The sequence below is a fragment of the Balaenoptera borealis genome (genome assembly GCF_965194805.1).
Source record: "Balaenoptera borealis genome assembly, chromosome: 18".
Taxonomy (NCBI): Eukaryota; Metazoa; Chordata; class Mammalia; order Artiodactyla; family Balaenopteridae; genus Balaenoptera; species Balaenoptera borealis.
Genome location: NC_138877.1, coordinates 65,698,336 through 65,717,800, shown reverse-complemented (window position 1 = coordinate 65,717,800; position 19,465 = coordinate 65,698,336). Strand labels below are relative to the sequence as shown.

Here is a 19,465-nt window from a genome sequence, read left to right as displayed (position 1 = left end):
ATGATATTTACTCATGTATAAATTCTGCCATATGGAAGAAGCCTTTTACCTGTGATTGCACAATAAATGAGCATGTCAGTAGTTGTTTGATCAAGTCAATTAGGGAATAAGTGTTGCACTCTACTTTTCTAAAGGTTTTGTACCATCCCTGTCCTTTTCAGGTCACATCCTATTTAGTGATCCCCATAGTTTCCTCTGCTTTTAGTCTTTTTGTTTGTTTGTTTGTTTTAATGCCATTGAGTTGGACACCATTAATAGCAAGAGTTGCTTTGAAGTTGCTTATTACTTTAAATTCCTATGTCTGTCATGTTTATGTTGATGAATTAATCAGTTTTTCTCACCTCCTTTTCCCCCTTTAGTGACCATCTCAGACTCACAAGAATTTCTCACTCTGCATGTGTCTGGATGTCCTCAATACCTCCCATTTACATTAAGCATTAGTTTAGGTTTACTGAGGCTAAAAAGAAAGATAAGGTGGGCAGTAACAAAGAGTCTGTACTGTCTGTTTGGTGGTTGTGTCTCTTCTGGTTTAAATAGTTAAATCTACTTGTTTTAGTTGTCTTGCACTTTGTTTCATACAGGACTGAATAATCTTTCACTTATTTCATTATTTCCAAAAGGCTTTATATTGCTTTGGCTATTTTTTTTATTACTTACACTCTGTGGATAAATGGAAGTTTCTTTGGGCTTCAAGACCAAAGACCTAATGCAATACATCAATTTTCTGTTAATTTTTTGATTAAGATATTTTCTGTTTTAAATAATAAAAGTATTGTCTACACAAATACGTAGCTAAATGAAAATAATCGATAATATGACTTTTAAAAAATGTTTATAAAACCAGGTTTTGGTTGTGAAAAATAAGCAGTCTATTTTTTAACTTTTTACTTTTATATAACATTCTCTTTATTGCCGTTAAATTATACTTCTCAGTGGCATTTCACATGGAGACACAAAATAAATTATCCATTTTTTAGCTGTAGCTAATAAAGAGGAAAAGCCAAAAGTAATTTCTCATATAGTCTTTTCCAGTCATGATTATATGCTTGTAGTTAAGAATGATACCTCAGGTAAGAATCATCGATTTGTTCTCTTTTTGCATTATAGTAAATGGAAATCAGTGACTTTTATTTAAGGAGGTTTTTGTTTTTACCAGAAGTTGTAATTTGGCTCTAAAATATAGTTTATAGTATTGAAACCATTTTTTATTTCCATCGATTAACTGATTACTTTTATTTTTTTTTAATAGTGAATTTATGGCAGAAGAAAGTAATGAAAAATTTTGGCAGTTTTTGGAAACTGTACAAGAATTAGCAATTTATAAACAAACAGGTAGGTGATGTAGTACATATTTCAACTTTCAAGATATGTATCAATATTTATGTGCCTATATTAGATATGTTTATTGTTTTTAATGGTAAAGTTTAAGTGTAAATGCTTAATTGGGTTAGTAAGTCTGAATATTAAATTTGAAAAAAATGTTTTAATGGAAACTATTCCAAGCATCCATTTCCAAAAATATAAGGTTCTAATACTTTGTTATAAAAAAACTCATATGATTAGCAGTGTTTGGATATTTCATTATAATCAAGCAGAAATAGAAATTGTTGAATTATGGTTTTCTTTTTACCTAGATTTCTTTGAAATAGTATTAGTTTTGCATCTAGTAATACTGAGATTTTTTTGCCAGAATACATTTACTCCTGAACTCTTAGAGAGATTTTTAATACTTGTTCTTATCGAGTTAGGTAACCTGTGTGCTTTCATTTCATTATTTAGAAAATGGACTTAATTATTCCTACTTTTTTTTTAATATATATGAGAGTATATATCTATGTATACATACATATATTTTTAGAATGAACTAATGTTTATTAATGTGTTTCTTAAGGAAGATCAGATGCTGAAATTAGGTTTTCACGGCAGAGGCTAAAAGGTTAATTACTAATTATTATAAAGAAAGGTTAAAGAAAAAGGTTAGTTTCCTATCTCTACAGAGAATAGGATAAATGATATTAACATGGAATCTCTCAAGAGGGGATTCTTTAGCCTTTTAACTTAGAGAAAACTTCTTACTACCGTGATTAAATAGTTTATGATTTTATTCCTGAGTGTAAATGTAAGATGAACAATGGTTTTGAATGTTTTAAGTGTTCATTTACTAGAGCCTGTTTGGCTTAAGTGGCTTTGAAGTTCAACAGTTTTATGATTTTATGAGATAGGTTTAAGATAAAGGGAGCAGACATGCCTTTAATGATATTTTAAACTGAAATATTTCCAAAAACAAGTAATTTGCTCTTTCAAAAAACTTTTACTAAAAAGCTTCATTATTCATTAATCATTATTTGAGTCACGAGAGACAGTATGCACTGCTTTAGATACTGAGAATACAAAGATGAATAAATGTGATCTGTGTTCTCCAGACCTTATAATGTGATGGAGACAGCAGAACAGCTACATGTATTATTAGGTGATCAGAACTTTAATAGGGAGGGATAGGTATAACACGGAAGTGCGTTAAGAGGCACCGTCAGTATTTCAGAGAGAGCGGGACAGCCTTTCCAGTGGTGAATGCTGGAGTTGAGTTTTGGATGATAGGATTTAACGAGGTCGTAGGGAAAGGAGACGAGCAGAAGAGACCACAGGAATAGATTATGTGGAGAAACTGTGACCACTTAGGAGTCTACTTGTAAAGCAATGGGTGATTGTTGTTCGTTGGTTTTGTATTTGTCCTGGTAATTTTAGTTTGGGTATTTGAGATAAAAATAAGCTAGATTAATATGTCAGGTTTTCATGAGAGTTAAAAAATCCAACACCAGATTTCCTGGCTCTCACCTAAAATCCTGGGTGTACCTTTCCCAAATCTGTTGTTCTCAGTACATGCTTTATGGCCTTATTTGGTGCCATTTTCTACTGGAGAAGCAATCTTGAAAATTACTCTTATAAATTTTGAACCCTTTAAGTTGCTCAAATTTGTCAGCATATTTTATACCTAAATAAAACAGCATGTCTGGACAAACTGGTGGCAGGTCATCAACAAGTTGGGATATAAGCTCAGGAGTACCTAAACTCTACTTTAAGCATAGGAGATGTATGTGTTTCAGGGTTGAACCTAAAATGAATTGTATTAAATAAGAATTACTAACACAAAACTATAATTCTGTTGAACTTGTTCATAATGGTGAGAGCCAAATGCATATTGCTGCCTCATTGCTGACCATGTTAGGTGTAGGAAGAAATGGTATACATGAGGAATTAAATATGTCACAAGCTATCAGATTTTACTGAATTTGTTTTCAAGACGTTATCCTAGAGGAAACATTTAAAATCCTTAGTTACTTGTAATTTTCTAGGTTGTTGAATCTCCATGAGACCCTCTAAATACTCTCCACTGAAAAATAATTTCAGTGATCTACTTGCCTAAAAAAATTGTAAAAGTTGAACATTAACTCTTTGAATTCAGGTGCTAGTTTCCTGCCATTTCGTGAGGACAGTTTACATTATGTGCCAGCATATTCAGACCTTTTAAACATTGAATTGCCTGTTTTTAAATCATTTTGTATGGGTCTGCCACAGAGTTATATATTTATTGATGTCTCAAGATTCAAGTGGCATGATATTAGCTAACCTTTGTAGTTTTGTGTGGTGAATCAGAAATATCAAGCAAGGTTTATCTGACTCCAGAGCCCCTATTTATTTCCCCTTCTCCATGTTCTCAGCATATAAAAATCTCATTCTCAAAGTCCTTCAAGATTTTAATGTTTTCTACACAAGTAGAGTTGCTCGTATATTTTAATGGAAAGATTTTTAGAAAATGCTATGACATTTCTAACTCAGTTACTTACAATTGAGAACCAGGTTTGGGGTAGGAAGATTGCCATCTGGACGTGTCACATTTGAAGTGCTTGTGGAATATCCAAGTGAGGATATCTAGTAAGCTGATGTAAGTGAGAGATTTAGGTTAAAAAAAAAATCTAAGCTAAAAGGTAGAATTTGGGAGTTATCAACATCAAGAAGGTAATTGCAGTTATAGGGAAAAGAGATAGAATGAGAAGAAAATAAAGAACACCAGTATTTAAGAGATAACCAGAGGAAGAACATGCAGTAGAGACTAGGGAGCACCAGTGGAGGTGGGTGAAAACCTAGAAAGTGTGATGTCATGAAAGCCAGGGGAATATGAAGTGCTAAGTGACAGACATTATCAAATACTAAAGAAGAACCAAGTAATATAAATACTAAGCTTTTAACAAAAGAAAAATTAGTGGTGACTTTGAGAGCGCTTTTACTGGTATAGTAATAAAAACTACAGTAGGTTGAGGAAGTAGAGATAAGTATTGTTAAGTCTTTCAAGATTGACTATGAAGCAAATAAGGTGAATCAGTACCTGACTCATCACGTACTGCTGCCTCTCTTTTTTTTTTTTTAAAGATGAGTGATTTATGTATATTAAATGCCAATAGGTAAAAAATCAAGTGAAAGGTGAAAGAAATTGAAAAAGCAAAATCATTATCAGCAGGTTAGATGGTCAGCATGGATTTAGTTATTTTTAAACATTAGCTAAAATAGTCCAATGCATCCATGATTATCTTGCAAGTTAAGCCTAAAAATACATAGGTTTACTTTCTGTAACCCCTGAATCCTATATCCATTACTACATTAGAGACAGCCTTAATAGTGACCTTGACAAATTTGGATGTCTGTGGTCAGGCACTACTCACATTTGTTTTTGTTGACCCTCTTCTCTGTTTTCCTATAAAACCAATGTCCTTTTGACTGATGTAGTCTTTTTTTTTGTTATATTATTACATTAATTTTGACTGTTTTGTTGACCCTATAGCTATTATGTCTTTTTTAAGATCCATTTTTAAGATAACATCTCTTCTCTAATTGCTTTCATATTGCTTTTACTATTGAAGGCAAGTATTGCCTTACTTTTTGATTCTTGGGGGGTAACTCACCATAACTTCCTGAGAAAATCACCTATAGTTTGTTAAAGTAGAAGTGAATGAGCACACCTACTCTCGTATGATGACTCTTTGAAATTACTGGATTAGGAAAGTATTATTGGCCTAGAATGAAGAGGTCTATTCACTTCTTAAATATTAATTCCAGAAATGTATTAGATGCCTGTTTTGTGTGCCAAGAGTAGAAAGGTATAATTGAAAGGCTAGAAAAGATTCTTGCCTTAACAGTTTATAGCTTAATGGGAAGGACAGCATTAAACAAATAATTATACAAATAATTTTTAATTACTGTTTGAGAATTGATCTAGAGATGGTATAGAGTCCTTTGCTACTCTTAGTCTCCTCTTAAATTGTAAGTAGGGCCTATATCTTATCTATGCATCATAACTCTACAACCTTGGAGTGAATTGGTCTGATATGTTGGCATCTTCCAAATAGATTTTAATGGCAAGATTATTTTCATCTCGACTTGTATTGATTGCCTGGACTTCACTGGAAGATAAAAATGAATAATAAACTGGAGATCTTGATTTTCCCTTTTGCTCTAACATCTTCTATTGCAAACTTAAAATATGACATCAATTTAATTAGCTATACAGTGAGAGATGTGCCAATGTGTTGAATACAAAATACTAACATCCTTTTCTTTTGAATTCTTTTTGTAGAATCAGATTATTCTTACTACAACTTAATCCTGAGGAAAGCTGGACAGTTTTTAGACAATTTACATATCAATCTCTTAAAGTTTGCTTTCTCTATAAGGGCATACTCTCCAACTATTCAGATGTTTCAACAGGTATGTAAAAATACCCAACCTGTATTTGACAAAGAAGCATGCTAGCAATGTACATACATCTATCTTAATGTGAATATCTTTAGCTAAAAATCTCCAAACTTGTAATACCTGGTTCCATAGCCTAGCATCGATTATATTTTCACTGTTACCATTGATTATAATATAATTGAGTATTTTAGGTAATTTTGTAGTTATTTGGGATAAGGCAGTTACGAAGACTAATCACCAGTGAAGTGAACTGTAGTGACAATTTTAATTTAATGGGATGTTTTCAACAATTTCAAAGCATGTTTTCCTACTATACAGTTGATTTTGTTAAAATGTTTGATTCTGTCTATGTATTTTTACTTTAATTAGAGCAATAACTTAATAGTAGTTGGTAAGCTGTTTTAATCAAAGTAATGTGTAAGTTTTAAAAATGATATTGTAATTATCAACTACTCTAGCTAAGTGTAATCTTTGAAATCTTAGATTGCAGCTGAAGAGCCTCCACCAGATGGCTGTGATGCATTTGTGGTTATCCATGAGAAACGCACGTGTAAAGTTAGTGAGATTAAAAAGCTGCTGAAGAAGGCTACTTCAAGGTAAATTAATGATCGGCTATAGTGAAAGAAGTGGTTTATAAAAAGAGATGAGGAGTGAAATAGAAACTTCTTATAATAAAAAGTTTTAATATTCCAAGACATTGTATATTAAAGAATGTGCTCTCAATATATCTAAGTCCTTCTCTAAAGTATATAAGTACTTAAAATATTCTATCTTGATTAGCTTCTGATTTTAGAATACCAAAATACTATAAAATATATGAGAGATATATTTTATGTAACGTAAGTTGTTTTTCCAAATACAGGCAGACCTCAAAGATATTGTGGGTTCACTTCCAGACCACCTCAATAAAGTGAATACTGCAATAATTCACACAAATTTTTTGGTATCCCAGTGCATATAAAAGTTATGTCTACACTATACAGCAGTCTGTTGAGTGCCCAATAGCATTATGTCTAAAAAAATGTATACCTTAATTTTAAAATACTTTATTGCTAAAAACTGCTAACCATCATCTGAGCCTTCAGTGAGCCTTAATCTTTTTGCTGGTGGAGAGTGTGAAATATTGCAAGAATTACAAAAATGTGACACAGAGACAAGAAGTGAGCAAATGCTGTTGGAAAAATGGTGACCATAGACTTGCTTGACACCATTGCCAAAAATCTTCAATGTGTTAAAAATGAAATATCTGTGAAGCACAATAAAGCAAAGCACAATAAAATGAGGTATGCCTGTAAACATACAAAGCTGTGGATTTATCTAAGCTATATCTCTTTAAATATAAACTGAATGTATACCTTGGGAATAAAAAATTAATAACAAAAACAGTAGTATAGAATTGCTTTTTTATAATGCATTATTCAAAACCTTTTTCTTCTTCCAAGTATTTAATACAAATGAATATGAGAAGTAGGAAGGAGATTATTAATTTAGTAGTGAGTTTTACAGAGTAATGCCTGCCAGTATATGTTTTACTGCCTGATTGTTTATACTTCAAGAAGTATTAAAGTTGTTTCTCTAATTTTGAAAGAGTTCTTTATATATTAAACAGTAACTTCTTTTATTTGTCGGAAACTTTTTCTAATATTTATTTATATGTGTATTAATTTTAATATAGAGAAGCTTTTATTTTTATGTAGCCAAATTTTTCCTTTATGTATGTATGTTTTTATACTTATACAGTTTTTCCCAAACCTGAGTGAGAGATTTTACTAATATTTCCCAGTAGCTTTCTTAAAGTTTTTGTTTTACCTTAAACTTTTAAACTATCTATAATTTATTTTCTTAGGAAGGCAAGGATCCAGTCAGATCTTTTTCCCCTCAGGTGGCTAGTCATTTATTATATTCATTATATTTATATTATGGTCTATTTTATAACTTTTTTCTATACTGTTATGTTTCTTGTAACAGTGCCATGTTGTTAGTATTTATTGCTTTATAATTTATTCCTGTATCTCACAGGACAGTTTCCTCTTTGCTGCTTTTATTCCTCCAGAATTTCTTAGCTCTTTGTGCTTGTTGATGCTTTCAAACTAACATTAGAGTCCTTTTTCTCCTACCAAATTGCCTCCCAAAAAAACCTTGGTTGGGTTTTAATTAGAATTATATCAAACCTATTAGTTAATTTTAAAAGAATTTAAATGTTTGTTATGTCAAATCTCTCAACAGATAACATAGTACGTTTTCTGTTCATTCCTTCTTTTAAAACTTTAAAATTTACTGTGTTTTTAAAATCAGAAATAACTGTTTTATTTTATCAGTTGTTTTTCATCTATTAAGATTAATTCAAAGTTTTTCTCTTTGGACGTACTGTGTATTATGGTAATATATTTTAAACTATTACACCTTTTCATTTCTAGGGAGAACTATTCGTTAATGGTGTGGGATTATCTTAATTTTTGTTGAAGTAAGATTGCTTATATCTTTATTAAGATTCATTTTTTTACTTTAATGAGATTAGCTATTATTTAAACTATTTATGCCATTTTTTAATGTTATTCTAGCTTCATATAGTGAATTAGGCAACCATGTTATTCTGTAAGAATTGGTGTAGCATAGCAATTACCTGTTCCTCTAAAGCATTAATAGACTATGAAATTGTCAGCCCTAATGCGTTTTTCTTTTCCTAGTGCATTTTTTAAAGGTAACTTTGGTAACTTTATTTTTTAATTTTTAATTTTATTTTTATTTATTTATTTATTTTTGGTTGCATTGGGTGTTCGTTGCTGTGCACAGGCTTTCTGTAGTTGCGGCGAGCAGGGACTACCCTTCGTTGTGGTGCGGTGGCTTCTCTTGTTGCAGAGCATGGGCTCTAGGCACGCAGGCTTCAGTAGTTGTGGCACGTGGGCTCAGTAGTTGTGGCTTGCAGGCTCTAGAGCACAGGCTCAGTAGTTGTGGCACACGGGCTTAGTTGCTCCGCGGCATTTGTGATCTTCCCGGGCCAGGGATCGAACCCGCTTCCCCTGTGTTGGCAGGTGGATTCTTAACCACTGCGCCAACAGGGAAGTCTGGTGACTTTTAGAGTTTATTATTGTTACTGTTTTCTGACATCTGATGTCTGATGTTATAATTTTCTTAGAGAAACTAATATTAAAGTTAAATATTTAATATTTAGATATTTAATCTAAAATTAAGATTAAAAAAAGGTTAACGTCAGGGCTTCCCTGGTGGCGCAGTGGTTGAGAGTCCGCCTGCCGATGCGGGGGGCGCGGGTTCGGGCCCTGGTCTGGGAGGATCCCACATGCCGCGGAGCGGCTGGGCCCATGAGCCACAACTACTGAGCCTGCGCGTCTGGAGCCTGTGCTCCGCAACAAGAGAGGCCGCGAAAGTGAGAGGCCCGCGCACCGCGATGAAGAGTGGCCCCCACTTGCCACAACTAGAGAAAGTCCTCACACAGAAGTGAAGACCCAACACAGTCAAAAATAAATATAAATAAATTAAAAAAAAGGTTAACGTCAAGCCGTTTGGGAGAGCAACCTGCCATGGACGCTGTGAGTCCTTCCATGTTCTTGCCTGGTCTGACCAGTAAAAAATGCAAGACCTGAACTGCTCTATACCTGAACCGTTTCTCAGGGTTGTGTTTGTAGTGAGCAACCTTGAGGAACTAGGTAACGTTTCCTTCTGGAAAGAAGAACGAACTTGTTTACTGCTTGTTATAAAACTGTGGTTCCCCAAGTACAGTGATCCTCAGCTGCAACGTACACCCACTGTGTAGTATCCATTTAGCTCCATATTTTGTCCCTCAGCCCGCCTTGTGGAACTTGGGGAGCAAGTATAATGCTCATGCTGCTTGCTATGCTTTGAGCAATAAAGTCCTTTCTCTTTGACCCAGGAGTCTGAGGTCTTCTGCCAGAATCCATAAAATGACAAAAGCCTAACTTATTACTTTGTAAGTAGGCTAAAACCAAGCCTTAGACCTTTTATAGTTCTTGACAGTTTTAGAAACAAGAGTAGGATGTTGACAGACACATGGCTTTCTGAAAGAGGAAGGACAAAGGCCCCCTGGGTTGGGGAGACAAAAGCTCAACACTTGGATTTCTTTCCTACTGCTCCCCTCTCTTTCCCCCTGCCATTCTGCACTCCCTGTACTCCTGGCTGGATGATAGCAGTCTTCTGATAACTGCTACTGTAGCCCCTCACACAGGATTTTTGATCTTTGTTCCTACAGGAAAAGACACCTAAACTCAATTGGTGGGCTTTGGAAGGTGCTCATAATGGGAAAGGGAATGAAAATGATCTCTCGACCAATCCGTTGTACTTTTATTTTTATTGTTTTGGCTCCCACATCTAAATCTATAACTGGTATTGATATTGTATGTGTATATACTTTGAATGCTGTGAATGCTCATGAAGTCTAAAGCGAGATACTCTCACTGGGAGACTACATATATACTATCTACTCCCAGGTGGTCCAGCAGACTCAACATAGAATCCCAGGGGGAGAAGGGGGAAATCACAACTTTAGTTACAGACTGAATGGCTGCTTGAATGCCCAGAGAGGCAGTTTCCAAGTACAATGACGCCACCTGCCTGACTCAGCCATCAAGTACACCCGATTTTAAAAAGAGAAACTTAAAATTGCTGAGCTTTAGTTGAAACTGAACACCTGACTCAGGCAGTCTTGTGACTGTACTACCTGATGTTTACATTTTGGCACAGGTCAACTAGGATTCAATGACTAACAGGGTAGAAGGGAGTCAGCGAGTCTCTCTGGTCAAGTGGAAATAGTATATTCAAGAGTTACTTAAACCTTGTGTGATCTTAGGGTTACATGATGAAGTGGCAGCAGTTCCCCTTTGGGACAAACCCAGTGCCCCCCCATTCCATTACCTGAAGTAAAATCTCTGACTCAGTGGGGCCCTCAATTCGCAATTGTTTCCTTTAATGCATGGATCAAGTTACTGATACACTCAGCTAAGTTACAGTCTGGTGGTGACTTAGGGCTGCTGTTGCAGTTTGTCCAGGCTGCAGCTGTGAAAAACCAAAAGCAGATGTGGTCAGTCCATTCAGTGGGCAGTATTCGAGGTAGTCCTCTTATCCCTGACGAATCCCTGACTCCTTAATGAAACTCGCTACCTTTATACTGACCCCTGCGCTGTTGCCAGTGGCCTACCTATCTGGTCTGACACTTGAAGACTACCAGATTAGAGGCACCACTCTTTGGGGCTGTACACTGTGAGAATAAACTGCACCTGCCCCTCTGACAGTCTGGGTTACTTCTGTAGATACACACAGCCCACACCCATTATCCAATGAGTCTGAGTGGAGTCGAGCTGCATGTCAAGACTGCAGCATCCAAATTGCTGCCGTTGCTACCTGGCTCCACCATTGTGTGGAAGATGCACCATTATAGACAGGAGCACAATAAAGGACTACATGCTTCCGATGTAAGATCTACCGCAGCATACCTGACCGTGACTTCTGCCCAAAGACAGTTTCTTTGTCTTGTGGTAAGGGCGTCCGCATTGCCCTGGGCCACCACCTGCTTCTGGCAAACTGACTATGTCAGATGTTTGACCCTGCTCTTGGTGCTACCTTTGGTGCCTCATCCCTGTTGAGACTTCTTTACGTTATGGTTTTGCCACTTAAGTCCAATCAGCCAACTCTGGCCACACCACTGTAGCCCTTGAATCTAAACTGTTATTTTTCTGGCTTTCCAGATCATCTATAGTCTGACAGCTATGCACCTTATTTCACAGAGGCCACCAACACTAGATCAGTAGTCAAAAGTATTCACTGAACATTCCACATTCTCTACCACCCACAGGCATCTGGTTTCTGAGCATACTAGAATGGCCTCCTCAAAAATTAATTCGAAAAGTTTTGACTCTACCTCTCTCACCCTCTGATCCATAGACTTTAGTAAGGCTGTTTGATCTCTGGATGTGACCATGCTCGGAAAGGTTCCATCTCTTGGCCACCTCCTGTGAAATGGTTAGGATGAAAGAGGTAGGAGGTTGTATGGATTTGTTCAGGATTCTACTGTGGCCATTGCTGGGTGTCATGTATCTTTCCTTCGGTCAGCAGCAGCCTCAGATCATCCTGGTTGGTATGGCCTCCATGTGGTAGCCCAGCCAGAAGGGGCTTGAAGAATTCAAACTTTAATTTTGGTCTAGCCCCCTGGATTGTTTTGTTGGAAAGGTGTGGTCCTAGATCATGAAGGTAACCAGTTGGTTGAGTCCACTGCTTACCAAGTCTTTCTACAGTGACCACACGGGCCTAGCTGGGGGCCTATAATGGGCCTTCATAAGTTTCTTAAAAATGCTCGTGTCTCACTTGAACCTGATTCTTCCAGATGAAAGGTGTGGGTATAAATAGAGGATGATTCGAAAATAGGTAAAATTGTAGGTATTGGGATGGGTCACATTGATTTCATGGCTACTGAGGTGGAACTGCAAGTCTAGCGCCTGACCTTAGGCTCTGAAGGTGTGGGAAGGGGAAAAATTGTTTTCTTTGATCCTGGATCCAGCACAGCAGCCTGTCAGAATAGCCATACAGTCTGCCTGAGTCGGCCAGCAGCTGTGGCTGACGGTCTCACCTGCTGCGGGGTTTGTCATTCCTCTCCATGCTGTGTGAACATGGCCGGTCCTGGGCCTGACTTGTGCCTGACTCCCATCAGTGGCAGCTCCTAAGCATGGATTCCTCCCTCCCCCAAATTCACGTATAAACATGTGGGCTGGGCAGCCTTCTTTTAATCTTAATGATACAAATGTATATATACACTTCCATCTCCTGAGCAGCCTGGGGTTAGGCCACATGTGGTGGTTGATGCTGCAGTTACTAGGTGCAAGTTTAACAGTTTTGGAACCGAAGTGACACATGCCATTTTGGGATTAGATGTTTGTATTTCTAGAAAGCAGGCACAGAATGTTTCCATTGGGGGTAGAGGTTGCTTTCTTATTATTGGGGGGGGGGCACTCTGCCATAGCCCCGAATGTCCTTCTGGGTATGGTAAGACTGTGAGGACTTGAATGGTCTGTGTCCAGGCCATTTCTCAGGGTTGTGTGCGGCAAGTGACTTTGAGGGATGAGTTAATGCCTCTGGGACAAACAGCAGGTTTTGAGGGATGTTTGTGCCTCTGGGACAAACAGCAGGTTGTTTACTGCTTCTTATAGAATGATGGGCTCCCCACACTCAGTGTTTCTTAGCTGTGGTGCGTACAGCTAAGCATTCTTGTGTAGCATTCTTGTGGGTCCATTTCCACCCTAATGGAATGCAGGGGCCACAGGGAGCTTTTGCAAACATGCTAAATAATGCTCATGCTGCTTATGTGCCAGGAGTAGTAAAGTTCTTTGTTTTCGACCTAAGAGTTTGTCTTCTGCCAGGATCCATGAAACAACAAAAGGCAAACTTATTAGCTTGTAAGCGGGGTAAAATCAATTCCCTAACCTGACAGAAACTAAATGTGCATACATAGATATATATAGTGTCTTTTATATGTATATATACACACACACACACACAGTTGTTATATGTGGTATATGTGTGTATGTGTATGTATATGTGTATATGTATGTATATAGTGTTAATCTTTTTTTTTTTCTTTTTTGTGAACCTTAGGCACATAATTCTTGGTTTATGTCACACTATCAACATTGGTCCATGGTGGTTGTTTTTTCTCATTTAAGCAAATAATGTATTTACATACATACACACACACACACACACACAGAGTAATAGGAACATTTTAATTTTTTCCCTCTCTGTAGATGTTTCTCATTCCTAAGTTTTCTTCAGTTTTCATTTCTTTCAGTTTTTCCAGATTAGATTTATATTTCTTAAAGAAATAACTGATACACTTATTCTACTTTTTTTTTGTTCTAATGTATTACCATTTGCATTCATATTGTTTCTTATTTTGCCTTTGGTTGAGTTAGGAACTCTTTTTTTTTTTTTTTCTTTTTTTTTAATCATAACACATTTAGGGCATCAAAGTTATCTTTCTTTACTATATGGTATTCTTGTCCCAATTTCCTAAAAAACTCCTTTTATTTCCTTGTTGGGGGCAGGGGAGGAGAGAAAGTTATACTCATTTAGGACGGTGACGATTGCTGTCACTTTCTCCCAAATAAATAAATGACATTTTAGTGTAATATCTGTAACATCAAGTTTGGGGCAGATTCAGACCATGGATCTTTGAACCATGGAACAGGAAGTAGAGAGAAAAAGAATTACACTATCTTTCTTTTTGGCTAGTACATTGTTGTATTTCAAGTGGTAAGGTGTATTATGTTTTAAGTAGGAAGACATCAGTTATGATTCTAAGTTAAATGGCGTAGATTTTATAATTACTGGGTTTTACTCCCAAATTATAGTATAAAGTTATTATTAGTTTTCAGCTTCATTAAGAGTTTTCGTTTTTTTCTGTGTCTTTGAAAATATCATTGGAGATTCTGGGAAATGTAGCATTAAGGTCTGCTCTCTAAATGCCACTTCAAATCTGTGTTACCCTCCTTTTTTTGTCCAAAATGGAAAGCTGCATTTTTAAAAAAATTTTTACTTTTAAAAAAATTTTTATTGGAGTATAGTTGATTTACAAAAGCTGCATGTTAAAAGTTAAAAAAATTATATGTGGTCATTATTAAAAAAATTCAAATACTTCAGAAAAAATACAAAGTAGAAAGGGAAAATGACCCATAATTCTGTTAAGTTTGGTACATTTTTTTCTTTTCAAATACATATATTCACATGCAGATATATTCTTTTTTTTAAAAAACCTACATGGGATTGTACTATAAAGGATGTCTTAGAACCTTCCCCCACTGAATTATACATCCCTACATGTCTTGCATATAAATAAATATAAATATAGGTCTATGCTTTGTCATTGTGGAGCAGGACCCATTTATATAGTATTGTATTTTCCACCTGACACATAGTAGATGCTCAGATATTTATCAAATGAATGATACTGTGATTAAATGAACAAGTACATTTAATTATCCCACCCCTTGTGATAGATATAAGGTATTTTACATTTTTTCTCTATTATAAACAATATCTAGTTGAACGTCCATGTACATATATTTTTTATGTACATATATCTTTATACTGTTATCTTGATATTATCTTAGATAAATTTCTAGAACTAGAATCACAAGGTAAATAAGTGTATGCATTTAAAATTGGTACATATTTCAAAATTTTTCTTCAGAAAGCTGGTTATGTTTCATACTCCATTTCTAATGTTTTCACTAATGCTAATTTGTATGATTTCCCTTTATAATCTTAGTCAATTCAAGAAATGTAATTTTCTATTTTTAAATGTAATCTAGTCGATTTTTAAAAACTGTTTTCCCTCTTACAGAGTAATTCTCCATAAGTGTAGTATAATTTTTTATTATCTATGATATATCCATGTGATTCCTGAATTAATTAAAAAAGCAGACTTTGAAAGGTATGTGTTTTAGGGTATAAGAAGGCACTCACCATTACAGACTCATGAACAAATGTTATATTAGCCTTTACCTTTGTCTCTGGAAAATCTATTTCATTTCTTCTAATTTTTTTCTTTTATATTCAACCTCAAGATTTATATAATAGCATTAGCAGCCTTTCCAATTACCAACATTTGAAAACATTTGTCTTTAATACTAATATTAATTTCATTGTGAAGATAGAATTTACTAATATGTATAAAGAATCTTGCATAGTGCCTGGAAAATAAGATGTCAAAGTCTGTTTATGATGGTAGGGCCAGACCATAGGACTGCTCTGTTTGTTTTATTATCCTTCGGGATTTAATGAGTTGTTATTCATATTAAGAACTGATGATGGTTGCATGACATAGTACCTTTATTTTGTTTTTTAAAGATTTGGAGCCCATTTTCAGGGAATGTGAGCTATAATGAAAGGTTATATTCTTCTAATTGAAGAAAATTTAAATTTTATTTCATCAAAAAATATGTTGCCATTTATATTTTATTTTTAAAGATAGCGAACATTGAAAATAAAATATTTTTAATATTCAGTGTTGGGCTAACCAAATTTATTTTTTGTCTTTTCTGTCATTTAGAAGTTCTGTGCACAAAGTCACCACAGGAAATCTAAATTCTTTTTCTGTGATTTTATGTATGTGTCTGTGTATATATATATACACAGACACACACACAAATGCATATACATACATTCCTATAAGTTTGATAAGTAGAAATTATAAAGTTTCATGATGTTTCTCATATGCTGTGTACTTTCAGTTCTTGTTTGTGTTTTGTTTTCATTTTAGGCCCAGACCTTATCTGTTTAAAGGAGACCACAAATTTCCTACAAACAAAGAGAACTTACCAGTGATTATCCTCTATGCAGAAATGGGTACCAGAGCATTTCGTAAATTTCACACAGTTTTGTCTGAAAAAGCTCAAAATGGGGAAATTCTTTATGTTCTTCGGCATTATGTTCAGGTACATGTTTGTTTTGTCCAAGATTATTTTGGCTATAGAAAATACATTTTATAATAATTTCTTTACTAGATTTTACATGATAATTTCCCCTAGAACAGTTATTTAAAGATTTTTTAAAATTAACACAACTATCACATGTGAATTTTATGTGGAAAAATATATTGAGATTCTGTGTCTTTTCTGGAAGTATCATGTTTATATTTCTTTCCTTTATAATATATTTGGAACAGATTTAAAACTTGGATAAAAAACAAAACCGTACAACAATAGCATGCGTAATCTTTGCTAGGATTCATAAATATAGTTATTTTTAATGAAAATATATTATGATGAGGAAGTCTAATTTACTTTGTATATTGATAGTATACATTAGTTCGAAGTGCTAAGCGTGGTGTGCGAACGCTCTCAAACCTATTTGTTTGAAAGGCTGATTACTTTCTTATTCAAGTTTCAGATCAAATGTGTTGTGTTATTCCCCAGTCTCCCGAGCTCTCATTGCAGTCACACTCTATCACATTATTCTGTTTTAATGACTTCGTGGCACTTATTACTGTGCTATCTCTAATTTTATTTCTTTAACACCTCCACACACACACACACACACACACACACACACACACACACACAACGAAACTCTCACCATCACACATTAAAATATAATGGCCATTAGAGGAAGGACTTTGCTTTTTTACTTCTATATTCTGAACATGGAAAGAGTGTTTTAATTTGCATTTCCCAAAATATTCATGATGAATATTAATGTTTAAAGTAATAAAAGCATTACAAATATACTTAATTGCCTATCCATATCTTTTGCCTGTTTTTATATTGGATTCTTTGGGGCTTTCCTCCCCCATTTACAGATTTTTAAAAACATATTCTGAATATTGGTCTTCTACACTCTGCAAACATCTTCTGTGTATTTCTGGTCTCCTAGTAATAAAAAAAAATATGTCATATTTCATTTAGTGCAAGTATTAATTGCAGTTGTATTCAAATTTATCCAACTTTTCCTTAATGGTTTCCTTCACGATGCCATAAAGACATTTTCTTATATTTTCTTGTGAGAATTAAAGTGCTGTTCTTTGTGTTTTGGTCTTTAATTCATCTGGATATATTTGAATTTGCTGTGAGGTAGAGAAATAATTTTAGTTCCATATGGATATTCTTTGGTCTCCACATAATTCATTGGACAGTTAACTCTTTATACTAATCCATCATATGCCAAGTTTTCATACAGGCATATATGTTTTTAGACTCTATTCTGTTCTAATATATCTATTCTATACAAATATAACATTATTTTAATTGCAGTAGCTTTAAAATTTAAAGCAATATTGAAAAAGAGGAACAAAGCTGGAGGCATCACACGTCCTGATTTCAAACTATGTTACAAAGCTGTAGTGATTAAGACAGTATGGTATTGGCATAAAACAGATACATAGAGCAATGGAACAGAACAGAGAGCCAAGAAATAAACCTATGCATATATGATCAACTAATATTTAACAAGGGAGCCAAGAGTACTCAGTGGGGAACAGATAGTGTCTTCAGTAAACGGTGTTAGGAAAACTGACAGCCACATGAAAAAAATGAAACTGGACCCCTATCATATACCACTCAAAAAAATTAAGTCAAAATGGATTAATAACTTAATCATAAAATCTGAAGCCATAAAACTAGAAGAAAACATAAGGAAAAAGCTTCTTGACATTGGTCATGGCAGTGAGTTTTTGGATTTGACCCTAAAAGCAAAGGCAATAGAAGCAAAAATAAACAAGTGGGACTACATCCAACTAAAAAAGCCTCTGCATAACTAAGGAAGTCATCAACAAAATGAAAAGGCAACTTACCGAATTGGAGGAAATATTTGCAAATCATATATATAAGGGGTCAATATCCAAAATACATGAGGAACTCATACAACTAAAGAGCAAATGAAAAGAAACAGTTCAATTAAAAAATGGCAAAGGACCTGAATAAACATTTTTCTAAAGAAGGCATGCAAATAACCACCAGGTATATGAAAAGGTGCTCAGCCTCACTAATTGGCAGGGAAATGCAAATCAAAACCACAGTGAGATACCACCTCACTCCTGTTAGAATAGCTATATGTCAAAAAGACAAGAGTTAACAAGCATTGGTAAGGATGTGGAGAAAAAGAAGCCCTAGTGCATTGTTGGTGGGAATGTAAAATGGTACAGCTGCTATGGAAAACAGTATAGAGGTTCCTCAAAAAGTTAAAAATAGAACTAGAATATGATACAGCAATTCCACTTCTGGGTATATATCTCGAGGAAATGGAATCGCCATCTTGAAAAGCTATCTGCACCCCCATACTCGTTGCAGCATTACTTATATAGGAGCAACCTATGTGTCCAGTGATGGATGAATAGATAAATGTGGTGTGTGTGTGTATATATACACACAGGCACAATGAAATATTATTTGGCCTTAAAAAAGAAGGAAATCCTGCCATTTGTAACAACATGGAAGGACTTTGAGGGCATTATGCTAAGTCAGACAGAAAAAGACAAATATATGATCTCATATATGGAATGTGAAAAAAACCAAATGCATAGAAACAGAGAACTGATCGGTGGTTGCTGAAATTGAGGGGCGGGGAGGGTTGATGGGTGAAGGTGGTCAAAAGGTACAAATTTCCAGATATCAGATAAACAAGTTCTGAGGATGTAACATACAGCATGATGACTATACTTAACAGTACTCTATTGAATATTTGAAAGTTGCTAAGAGAGTGGATCTTAAAGTTCTCATTACAAGAAAAAGAAAACTGTAGCTATGCGAGGTATGGACAATAACTAAATTTACTGTGGTAATCATTTCATAATACAATTGACCCTTGAATGACTTGGAAGTTAAGAGCTCCAACACTCTGCACATTCACAAATCTTTGTATAGCTTATAGCTGGCGCTCCGTATATACGCCATTCCTCTGTATCCATGGTTCAGCATCTGCAGATTCAACCAGCCATGGATTATGCAATAGTGTTGTATTTACTATTGAAAAAAATCCATGTATAAGTGGACCAGTGCAGTTTATGCAGTTCAAACCCATGCTGTTCAAGGGTTTGATTTGAATTGATATCAAATCATTATGTTGCACACCTTAAACTAATACAATGTTATATGTCAATTATCAGAAAAGGAATGGGAGATCAAAGTATATGTTTATCTTTTTTAAAAAAGTCCCCCAAGTGATTTTAATATGCACCCCGCACCCGGGTGGTATGGTCGTC

At 35.0% G+C, this 19,465-nt stretch overlaps 1 protein-coding gene and 1 long non-coding RNA gene across 3 annotated transcripts in view; both read left to right on the top strand.

Annotated features, from left to right (window-relative positions):
• Positions 1 to 19,465, top strand: part of UGGT2 (UDP-glucose glycoprotein glucosyltransferase 2) — a 183,971-nt gene that overhangs the window by 12,466 nt on the left and 152,040 nt on the right. For both annotated transcript variants that reach the window (XM_082366069.1, XM_082366070.1), the window contains exons 2-5: positions 1,250 to 1,332; positions 5,630 to 5,760; positions 6,232 to 6,344; positions 16,031 to 16,205. In XM_082366069.1, coding sequence (XP_082222195.1) covers positions 1,250 to 1,332; positions 5,630 to 5,760; positions 6,232 to 6,344; positions 16,031 to 16,205 — 502 coding nt within the window. The remainder of the gene's footprint in view (positions 1 to 1,249; positions 1,333 to 5,629; positions 5,761 to 6,231; positions 6,345 to 16,030; positions 16,206 to 19,465) is intronic.
• On the top strand, positions 6,385 to 13,448 carry LOC309616045. Its single transcript, XR_014237234.1, has 3 exons — positions 6,385 to 8,951; positions 9,254 to 12,835; positions 12,870 to 13,448. It is a non-coding gene; the product is annotated as an uncharacterized lncRNA (long non-coding RNA).